The sequence below is a fragment of the Bison bison genome, unplaced genomic scaffold (genome assembly GCF_000754665.1).
Source record: "Bison bison bison isolate TAMUID 2011002044 unplaced genomic scaffold, Bison_UMD1.0 scf7180017864519, whole genome shotgun sequence".
NCBI lineage: Eukaryota > Metazoa > Chordata > Mammalia > Artiodactyla > Bovidae > Bison > Bison bison.
The window spans coordinates 2,019,869-2,031,957 of record NW_011495072.1 but is presented as its reverse complement, the minus strand read 5'-3'; the positions used below and the strand labels follow the sequence as shown (position 1 = coordinate 2,031,957).

Here is a 12,089-nt window from a genome sequence, read left to right as displayed (position 1 = left end):
AGATGGATGTTCTTCAGTTCCTAGAAGGAATCCCAGTGGATGAAAATGCTGTACATGTTCTTGTTGATAACAATGGGCAAGGTCTAGGACAGGCATTGGTTCAGTTTAAAAATGAAGATGATACATGTAAGTCTGAACACTTACACCGTAAAAAACTTAATGGGAGAGAAGCTTTTGTTCATGTAGTTACTTTAGAAGATATGAGAGAGACTGAGAAAAATCCTCCTGCCCAAGGAAAAAAGGGGTTAAAGAGGTCTGTGCCAGGTAATCGTGCAGTTCCAGGAATTCCCAATGTGGGAATGCCCAGTGCGGGATTGCCCAGTTCAGGAATGCCCAGTGCGGGACTGCCTGCTGCGGGAATGCCCAATGCAGGAATGCCTGCTGCAGGAATGCCCAATTCAGGAATTCCCAGTGCAGGAGTGCCTGGTGTGGGAATGCCTGGTGCGGGAATGCCTAGTGCAGGAGGTGAAAAGCATGCCTTCTTGGCTGTAGGATCTAAGGAGGCCAACAGTGGGCCTCCATTTAACTTTCCTGGTAATTTTGGCGGGTCAAATGCCTTTGGAACACCACTCCCTCCTCCAGGGTTAGGAAGGGCCTTTGGTGATGCTAGGCCTGGAATGCCTTCAGTTGGAAATAGTGGTTTGCCTGGTCTAGGACTGGATGTTCCAGGTTCTGGAAGTGGACCAAATAATTTAAGTGGACCAGGATTTGGAGCGGGCCCTTAGAATTTTGGAAATAGCCCTGGTAGCTTAGGTGGCCCCTCTGGCTTTGGAAGTGGGCCCCCTGGCCTTGGAAATGCCCCCGGGCATTTGGGCCTCCAGGCTTTGGCCCTGGCTCTGGCTCTGGCCCTGGCTCTGGCCCAATCCGCATTGGTGGTCCTCCTGGCTTTGGATCTAGTTCTGGAAAACCAGGACCAACAATAGTTAAAGTACAGAACATGCCCTTCACTGTGTCTATTGATGAGATTTTAGATTTCTTTTACAGTTATCAAGTGATCCCAGGCTCAGTTTGTTTAAAGTACAATGAAAAAGATATGCCCACCAGTGAAGCTCTGGTGGCTTTTGGATCTCGGGATGAAGCCACAGCTGCTGTCATTGACTTAAATGACAGACCTATTGGCTCTAGGAAAGTAAAGCTTGTATTAGGGTAGCTGTTCACATCATTCTTCATAGGGTAGATATAGTCTTCATAGTGCTGTGATTAATGCATTCAGATTCTTTTTCTAGTGTTTCCAGGTTAGAACCTGTGGATTGTTTCAATTGCATATAGATTGGTTTCCATAACATAGAGTGTTGGTTGACTGTTTACAGAAGACTCACTACCAAGATAAACATTGCTGTTGCTGCTGCTGCTGCTAAGTCGCTTCAGTCATGTCGGACTCTGTGCGACCCCATAGACGGCAGCCCATGAGGCTCCCCCATCCCTGGGATTCTCCAGGCAAGAACACTGGAGTGGGTTGCCATTTCCTTCTCCAATGCATGAAAGTGAAAAGTCAAAGTGAAGTCGCTGAGTCTTGTCCGACTCTTAGCGACCCCATGGACTGCGGCCCACCAGGCTCCTCCATACATGGGATTTTCCAGGCAAGAGTGCTGGAGTGGGGTGCCATTGTATAGTAAAGCTGTCTCGAGAGAACACAAAAATGATTTTGGCATACCATTAGAGAAACCATTTGTAAAACTCAAATGGCCACATAAAGCTTATCAAGGAGTCTAGATTGGTTTTTTACCATATGGATGAAGAAGATAGAAATGTCAGTAGAGCTCATTAAGGGTGCTCTTGCCAGCTGCTGAAAAATAGCTGGCTACTCTTGGAATTTGGTTCAAAGCTGGACAGATTTGCTTTGTAATAGGGTCAAAGCATTGTCTAAAGTTCTCGTTTTCTTTTAAAATTGAATAAAATCTCTGTATACAGAAAAAAAAAAAAGTTGGAATCAAGATTGCCAAGAGAAATATCAATAACCTCAAATATGCAGAGAACACCACCCTTATGGCAGATAAAGTGAAGAAGTACTAAAGAGCCTCTTGATGAAAGTGAAAGAGGAGAGTGGAAAAGTTGGCTTAAAGCTTAACATTCAGAAAACAAAGATCATGGCACCCGGCCCCATCACTTCATGGCAAATAGATGGAGAAACAGTGGAAACAGAGGCAGACTTAATTTTGGGGGGCTGCAAAATCACTGCAGATGGTGACTGCAGCCATATAATTAAAAGACGCTTATTCCTTGGAAGAAAAGTTATGACCAGCCTAGATAGCATATTAAAAAGCAGAGACATTACTTTGCCAACAAAGGTCCATCTGGTCAATGGTATGGTTTTTCCAGTAGTCATGTATGGATGTGAGAGTTGGACTATGAAGAAAGCTGAGTGCCAAAGAATTGATGCTTTTGAATTGTGGTGTGGGAGAAGACTCTTGAGAGTCCCTGGGACTGCAAGGAGATCCAACCAATCCATCCTAAAGGAAATCAGTCCAGAATGTTTATTGAAAGGAGTGAGGTTAAAGCTGAAACTCCAATACTTTGGCAACCTAATGTGAAGAGCTGACTCATTTGAAAAGACCCTGATGCTGGGAAAGATTGAAGGCAGGAAGAGAAGGGGACAACAGAGGATGAGATGGTTGGATCACATCACCAACTCAATGAACATGAGTTTGAGTAGGCTGCAGTAGTTGGTGATGGAGAGGGAGCCCTGCATGCTGCCTTCCATGGGGTCACAAAGAGTCAGACACGACTGAGTGACTGAAATGAACTGAATTCAACTGATAAAAATCCCAATAGTTTTTTTATGAATTTAGCAAATTGATTCCATAATTTACATGGTATAGCAAAAAGCTAAGAATGGCAATGTCATGTTTGAACAAGAGTAGATTTTCTCTACAGATAAAAAGACAAATTATAAACTTAGAGTAATTAAAAGCACATGGTTTTGATACAGAGGGAAGCAAATAGGCCAGTGAAATAGAACAGAGAGCCAAGAAGCCAAGCCTTGTGTTTATGGACTTCACACATGAAAAATGATTAACTTTTCTTGTTTTTCTTTTTTAAAATAATTATTGGCATATAGTTGATTTGCAGTGTTCTATTAATTTCTGTTGTACAGCGCTGAATTAAGTATACGTGTTACCATTTACACATATCAACTTTTTTAAAAGGTTTTTTTCCCTATATAGGTCTTTGCAGAGTATTGAATAGAGTTCCCTGTGCTATACAGTAGGTCTTTATTAGTTATCTGTTTTACATATAGTAGAATATGTTTATCATTCCCAACCTCCCAATTTATCCCTTCCACAACTTACCCTGTAGTAACCATAAGTTTGTCTTCTACATCTGTGACTATTTCTGTTTTGTAGATAAGTGAAAAATGATTATGTTTTCAAAAATCATGCTTGGTCATTATCTAGCTATCTATAATAGCACCTGTCTTACAAAGAAATCAGTTTTATGTGGATTATAAATCTAAACAAGAAGAATAAAAAAGCAGGACTATTAATAGAAAATAATATAGATGCACCAACTGTCAAGGAATATATTGATAAACTGGATAATGTTAAATTTAAGAACTTCTGATAATCAAAAAATAGCATGTAGAGAATGAAAAGGAAACCACAGATGTTGTTGCTATTGTTCAGTCCCTAAGTCATGTCTGACTCTTTGGGACCCCATGGACTGCAGCACACCAGGCTTCCCTGTCCTTCACTATCTCCTGGAGTTTGCTCAAATTCATGTACATTGAGTCAGTGATGCTAACCTTCTCATCCTCTCTTGCCCCATTCTCCTCCTGCCTTCAGTCTTTCCCAGAATCAGAGTCTTTTCTAGTGAGTTGGTTCTTCACATCAAATGGCCAAAGTATTGGAGCTTCAACATTAGTCCTTCCAATGAATATTCAGGAATGATTTCCTTTAGGATTGACTGGTTTGATCTCCTTGTAGTCCAAGGGACACTCAAGAGTCTTCTCCAATACCACAATTCAAAAGCATCAGTTCTGCAGCACTCAGCCTTCTTTATGGTCCAACTCTAACATCCATACATGACTACTGGAAAAACCATAGCTTTGACTAGACGGACCTTTGTTGACAAAGTGTCTCTGCTTTTTAATATGCTGTCTAGTTTTGTCATAGCTTCCTTTCCAAGGAGCAAGCATCTTTTAATGTCATGGCTGCCGTCACCATCAGCAGTGACTGTGGAGCCTAAGATATCACTGCTTCCACTTTTTCCCCTTCTATTTGCAGTGAAGTGATGGGACCAGATTTCATGATCTAAAGTTTTCTTAATGTTGAGTTCTAAGCTAGGTTTTTCACTCTCCACTTGCATCCTCATCAAGAGGCTCTTTAGTTCCTCTTCACTTTCTGCCATTAGAGTGGTATCATCTGCATATCCGAGGTTGTTATTTCTCCCAGCAGTCTTTTTATTTATTTATTTTTTTCTTGAAGGATAATTGCTTTACAGAATTTTGTTGTTTCCTGTCAAACCTCAACGTGAATCAGCCATAGGTATACATATATCCCCTCCCTTTGAACCTCCCTCCCATCTCCTGCCCCATCCCACCCCTCTAGAATGATCCTGAGTCCCTGTTTGAGTTTTCTGAGCCATACAGCAAATTCCCATTGGCTATCTGTTTTACTGTGGTAATGTTAAGTTTCCATGTTACTCTCTCCATACATCTCACCCTCTCCTCCCCTCTCCCCATGTCTATAAGTCTATTCTCTATGTCTGTTTTCCCATTGCTGCCCCATAAATTCTTCAGTACCATTTTTCTAGATTCTGTATATATGCATTAGAATATGATATTTATCTTTCTCTTTCTGACTCACTTCACTTTGTATAATAGGTTCTAGGTTCATCCACCTCATCAGAACTGACTCAAATGCTTTCTTTTTTATGACTGAGTAATATTCCATTGTGTATATGTAGTGCAACTTCTTTTTTTTTTTTTTTTTGTAGTGCAACTTTTTTATTCATTCATTTGTCAATGGACGACTAGGTTGCTTCCATGTTTTAGCTATTGTAAATAGTGCTGCAATGAACAATGGGATACATGTGTCTTTTTCAATTTTGGTTTCCTCAGGGTATATGCCTATGAGTAAGATTGCTGGGTTATATGGTGGTTTTATTCCTAGTTCTTTAAGGAATCTCCATACTGTCTTCCATAGTGGTTGAATCAATTTACATTCCTACCAACAGTGCAAGAGCGTTCCCTTTTCTCCACACCCTCTCCAAGATTTATTGTTTGTAGACTTTTTGATGATGGCAATTCTGACCAATGTGAGGTGATCTCTCATTGTAGTTTTGATTTTCATTTCTCTAATAATGAGCGATGTCGAGCATTTTTTCATGTGTTTGTTAGCCATCCATATGTCTTTGGAGAAATGTCTGTTTCACTCTTTTTCCCACTTTTGGGTTGGGTTGTTGGTTTTTCTGGTATTGAGTTGTATGAGCTGCTTGTATATTTTGGAAATTAATCCTTTGTCAGTTGTTTCATTTGCTATTATTTTCTCCCATTCTGAGGGCTGTCTTTTTACCTTGCCTATAGTTTCCTTTGCTGTGCAAAAGCGTTTAAGTTTAATCAGGTCCCACACTCTAGGACGTGGGTCATAGAGGATTTTGCTTTGATTTATGTCATTGAGTGTTCTGCCTATGTTTTCTTCTAAGAGTTTTATAGTTTCTGGTCTTACATTTAGGTCTTTAATCCATTTTGAGTTTATCTTTGTGTATGATGTTAGGAAGTGTTCTAATTTCATTCTTTTACATGTAACTGTCCAGTTTTCCAGGAACCATTTATTGAAGAGGCTTTCTTTGCCCCATTGTGTAGTCTTGCCTCCTTTGTAAAAAATAAGGTACCCATTGGTGCATGGGTTTATTTATGGGCTTCCTATCTTGTTCCATTGGTCTATATTTCAGTTTTTCTTCCAGGACCATTCTGTCTTGATGACTGTCACTTTGTAGTATAATCTGAAGTCAGGAAGGTTGATTCCTCCAGCTCCATTCTTCTTTCTCAAGACTGTTTTGGCTATTCGGGTTCTTTTGTGTTTCCATATGAATCATGACATTTTTTGTTCTAGTTCTGTAAAAAAAAAAAAAAAATGCCATTGGTAATTTGATAGAGATTGCATTGAATCTGTAGATTGCATTTGGTAGTATAGTCATTTTCACAATATTGATTCTTCCTACCCAGGATCATGGACTATCTCTCCATCTGTTTATGTTGTCTTTGATTTCTTTGTGTCTTATAATTTTCTGTGCACAGTTCTTTTGTCTCCTTCAGTTCAGTTCAGTTCAGTCACTCAGTCGTATCCAACTCTTTGAGACCCCATGAATCGCAGCATGCCAGGCCTCCCTGTCCATCACCAACTCTCGGAGTTCACCCAGACTCACGTCCATCGAGTCAGTTATGCCATCCAGCCATCCCATCCTCTGTCGTCCCCTTCTCCTCCTGCCCCCAATCCCTCCCAGCATCAGAGTCTTTTCCAATGAGTCAGCTCTTCGCATGAGGTGGCCAAAGTACTGGAGTTTCAGCTTTTGCATCATTCCTTCCAAAGAAATCCCAGGGCTGATCTGCTTTAAAACGGACTGGTTGAATCTCCTTGCAGTGCAAGGGACTCTTAAGAGTCTTCTCCAACACCACAATTCAAAAGCATCAATTCTTTGGCGCTCAGCCTTCTTCACGGTCCAACTCTCACATCCATACATGACCACAGGAAAAACCATAGCCTTGACTAGACGAACCTTTGTCTCCTTAGGTAAGTTTATTCTTAGTTAATTCTTTTGTTGCAATGGTGAATGGGATTGATTCCTTAATTTCTATTTTTGATTTTTGACTTTTAGTATACAAATGCAAGTGATTTCTGTGTATTGATTTTGTATCCTGCAACTTTGCTAAATTCACTGATTAGCTCTAGTAAATTTCTGAAACTATCTTTAGGATTTTCTATGTACAATATCATGTCATCTGCAAACAGTGAGAGCTTTACTTCTTCTTTTCCAATCCAGATTCCTGTCATTTCTTTTTCTTCTCTGACTGCTGTAGCTCAGTCTTCCAGAATTATGTTGCATAATAGTGGTGAAAGTGGACACCCTTGTCTTGTTCCTGATCTTAGGGGGAATGCTTTCAGTTTTTCACCATTGAGACTAATGTTTGCTGTAGGCTTATAAATGGCCTTTACTATGTTGAGGTAGATTCCTTCTATGCCTATTTTTTGAAGAGTTTTAATCATAAAACTAAGTTTAAATCAGAAAGCTAAGATCATGGAATCTGGTCCCGTCACTTAATGGGAAATAGATGGGAAAACAGTGGAAACAGTGTCAGACTTTATTTTTTGGGGCTCCAAAATCACTGTAGATGGTGATTGCAGCCATGAAATTTAGACGCTTACTCTCTGAAAGGAAAGTTATGACCAACCTAGATAGAACATTCAAAAGCAGAGACATTACTTTACCAACAAAAGTCCGTCTAGTCAAGGCTATGGTTTTTCCAGTGGTCATGTATGGATGTAAAAGTTGGACCATGAAGAAGGCTGAGCACTGAAGAATTGATGCTTTTGAACTGTGGTGTTGGAGAAGACTCTTGAGAGTCCCTTTGACTGCGAGGAGATCCAACCAATCCATTCTAAAGGAGATCAGTCGTGGTTATTCTTTAGAAGGACTGATGCTAAAGCTGAAAGTCCACTACTTTGGCCACCTCATGAGAAGAGTTGATTCATTGGAAAAGATGCTGATGCTGGAAGGGATTGGGGGCAGGAGGTGAAGGGGACAACAGAGGATGGGATGGCTAGATGGCATCACCAACTCGATGGACATGAATTTGGGTGAACTCCGGGAGTTGGTGATGGACAGGGAGGCCTGGCATGCTGCAATTCATGGGGTCGCAAAGAGTCGGACATGACTCAGCAACTGAACTGAACTGAACTGAATCATAAATGGTTGCTGAATTTTGTCAAAGGCTTTTTCTGCATCTATTGAGATTATCATATGGTTTTTATCTTTCAATTTAATATGGTATATCACATTGATTGATATGCATATATTGAAGAATACTTGCATCCCTGGAATAAACCCAATTGATCATGGTGTATGAGCTTTTTGATGTGTTGATGAATTCTGTTTGCTAAAATTTTGTTGAGAATTTTTGCATCTAAGTTCATCAGTGATATTGGCCTGTAGTTTTCTTTTTTTGTGTGTTGTCTTTGTTTGGTTTTGGTTCAGGCTGATGGTAGCCTTGTAGAATGAGTTTGGAAGTGTTCTTTCCTCTGCAATTTTTTGAAAGAGTTTTAGAAGGATAGGCATTAACTCTTTTCTAAATGTTTGGTAGAATTCTCCTGTGAAGCCATCTGGTCCCGGGCTTTTGTTTTTTAGATTTTTTTTTTTTTATCACAGCTTCAATTTCAATTCTTGTAATTGAGTTGTTCATAATTTCTATTTCTTCCTGGTTCAGTCTTGGAAGATTGAACTTTTCTAAGAATCTGTCCATTTCTTCCAGGTTATCCATTTTATTGCCATATAGTTGTTCATAATAATCTCTTCTAATCCTTTGTATTTATGCATTGTCTGTTGTAACCTCTCTTTTTTCATTTCTAATTTTGTTGATATGATTCTTCTCTCTTTTTTCCTTGATGAGTCTGGCTAAAGGCTTGTCAGTTTTTTTGTTTTTTTTTTTTGTCTTCTCAAGGAGCCAACTTTTAGTTTTATTAATCTTTACCATTGTTTCTTTCATTTCTTTTTCATTTATTTCTGCTTGGATCTTTATGATTTCTTTCCTTCTACTAATTTTGGGGGGGTTTTGTTCTTCATTTTCCAGTTATTTTTGGTGTAAAGTTAAGTTGTCTGGTGTTTTTCTTGTTTCTTGAGGTAGGATTGTATTGCTACATGTATGGCTATTATGTATTGCTATAAACTTCCCTCTTAGAACTGCTTTTGCTTCATCCCATAGGTCCCAGCAGTCTTGATTCCAGCTTGTGATTCATCTGACCTGGCATTTCTCATGATGTACTCTGAATATAAGTTAAATAAGCAGGGTGAAGATATATAGCCTTAACATACTCCTTTCTTAATTTTGAACCAGTCCATTGTTCCATGTGTAGATCTAGCTATTGCTTATTGACCTATATAAAGGTTTCTCAGGAGACAGGTAAGGTGGCCTGGTATTTCCATCTCTTTAAAAATTTTCCACGATTTGTTGTGATCCACACAGTCAAAGGCTTTAAACACAGATGGGAAGAAGATATATATATGTAACATATATAACTAACAAAGAATTGTATTAATTTGTAATAAATATCCAGTATAGTATAAATATTGTATACCCAATATACAAAAATTTCATTCAACATGAAAAGAAAACAGTTGAATAGAAAACTGGACAAGATGTTTGAATAGACATTTCATGAAACAGGATGTCCATCTGACCAATAAACATATAAAGAGATGTTCATACTTACTAATAAAATGGAAATTTTCAGAATAAAACAAAACAGGGTACTGCTACATAGCCATCAGAATGGCTAAAGTTAAAAAGACTAACAATGCCATTTGATGGTGTGGATGTGACACAACCACAGCCCCCATACCCTGTGAATGGAATTATATATTGGTGCAAGTATTTCAGAGAACTCTTGGACAATATTTACTGACACTGTGCATATCCAACAATTGCATACTCAGCAGTTCAACTCCACAGTTGTTAGGTATGTACCCACCAAAATTGTGACAGATGTTTTCCAAGAGATATGTTTAAGAATGTTCATATTGATGATTATTATTGGTAATAACTCAAACTGGAAACAATGCAAGTGTCCATCAGCAGTAAGTGGATAAGTAAATTATAGTATAATTCATTCAACAGTATATTTTATATCAGTGAAAACAAACTACTCATAAATGCAACAACATAGGTTAATATGAAAAATATAATGTCGAATGAAAGAAACCAAGTACAGAAGATTGCACTATATGAAGAAGGTTCCATTATATGAACTTTGAAAACAGGCAGGCAAAATCGGACTCCTTTGTTACAAGTTAAAATAGTAGTTATACTTGTTGTGGTAGGCAGGGAATAGTAATTGAAAGAGCTGCAGGGGCAGTTCTGGAGGACTGGTATACTTGCTATTTCTTGACCTGGGTGGTAGTTACACAGATGATCACTCTATGATAATTAACCTATATATTTACAGTTTATGTACATTTCTATATATGAGTACACTTTGAAATAAAAAAAAAAAGTCTTTAAAATACCCAGATAGAATTAGGGCAAATTTGGATGGCAAAACTTAAGTCACTCCTGTGGAATTCTTTATGACTTTGGGATATGGAAAGACTTATTGTACAGACTCAAAATATACAAACAATAAAGGAAAATGCCCGATAAACTTTACACTAAAATTAGAATTAAATCTATATTTGTATATGTATAATTTTATATAGAAAATATAAACCCTTACATTATTTTATAAAGCATTGTATAAAGCGAAAGAGGAAGGCCGATATTTGAATATTGAGAGTTTTGGAAAGAGAAAACAGAGAAAATGAATGTGAAAAAAAATCAAAGAAATAATTTGAGGAAAAATATTCAGGTGAAAGTGAAAAGTGAAAGGGGAAATCTCTCAGTTATGTCCGACTCTTTGCGACCCCATGGACTATACAGTCCATGCAATTCTCCAGGCCAGGATACTGGAGTGGGTAGCCTTTTCCTTCTCCAGGGGATCTTCTTAACACAGGGATTGAACCCAGGTCTCCCACACTGCAGGTGGATTCTCTACCAGCTGAGCCATGGAATGGATATAATAGACTGCTAAATGGAATGTGAACAATTGTCCAGAGATTACAAGAATATCCAGGGAATGGGTGTAATAGCATGTTGATGGGACATGACCAAGTGCTCAGAGAAAAAGGAGGTATGAAATGCCCCAGATTTGAAAGAGAAACAAGACCAAGTGGCAGTTCTTCCAGGGTTCTTAAGAAGTGGCCAAGTGGACTCTGGAACCATCAGGTTCTGCCCCACATGTCCTTCCACATCCAGATTCTATCAGAAGATTAGGGAGAGAAAGGAGAAACCTGAGAGGGGGGTGCTGCTGAAGGATGCAGGCACTGTGGCTTTTTCCTCCTTTCCCCCGGGAGAGAAAAGGGAAGCTGCTTTTGTTCAAATCCCTACGTTGTAAAAAGGACTTCAAGTGGAAACTCTCAGAGTGTCTTACTGAGATTTTATTTCTTAGTTTGGGTTCTGTTCATACAATGTGCTTGCTGATCTGTGCCCTGTACCTATATAAATAAATGGAAAAAGCTGTCTTGGCAGAAGAAAAAAAAAATTAGAATTATTTTTCATCAAAAGATGTCATAAATAAAATGAAAAGATAACAGAGATATTTGTAATACATAACTGAAAAAGGATTAGCATGCAAAATAGATAAATAACAAAATGAAACAACCCAAAATGAAAAGAGACAAAAGATATAAGCAGGTAACTTATAAAAGAAAATATGTGAGTGACTACTAATCATATCTGACCATATACAACCTCACTAATAATCAGGAAATGCAAATTAAAACTGAAAGATTAGCTAGAACTATAAAGTATGACAATTCCAATTGCTGATAGGGATATGGAGCAAAAGGAACTTGTGGTGAAATCATAAATTGGTAAATTAATCCCTCCGTTAGTAAACACTTTTGCATTATTTGATAAAGTTGAAGATGTGTGTATCTCAAGACTAGCAATTTCACTCCTGGAAACATTCCTTGAAAAACTCTAAAATGTGTACCAGAGAACATGTATAGGCAAATCCATAGCAGTATTGCTTATAATAGTAAATTACTGAAAATAACCCATATGTACATGACTAGAAGAAAAGATAACAAATTGTTGATCCATACAGTGAGATATTATACAATAGTGAAATTTAAAGGGCTAGTGTATGCATCAATATGGGCTTTCCACGTGGCTCAGTGGGACATGACTGAGCATGCACGCACATTCATCAACTTGGATGAATCTCAGGAACATAACATTGAAAAATAAAAAGCAAGTAACCAAAGAGTACTTAGGATGATTCCATTAAATAAAGTTGAAGAGGCAAAGCTAATCGGTTTGTTATTTGAGGACATATACC

General features: G+C 38.4%; 1 protein-coding gene across 1 annotated transcript in view; it reads left to right on the top strand.

The window, feature by feature from the left end:
• Positions 1-1,150, top strand: part of LOC104981762 (RNA-binding protein 12-like) — a 16,941-nt gene extending 15,791 nt beyond the window's left edge. The window contains 2 exon segments of the mRNA XM_010831016.1: positions 3-807; positions 810-1,150. Coding sequence (XP_010829318.1) covers positions 3-807; positions 810-1,150 — 1,146 coding nt within the window.
• The last annotated feature ends 10,939 nt before the right edge of the window (positions 1,151-12,089 follow it).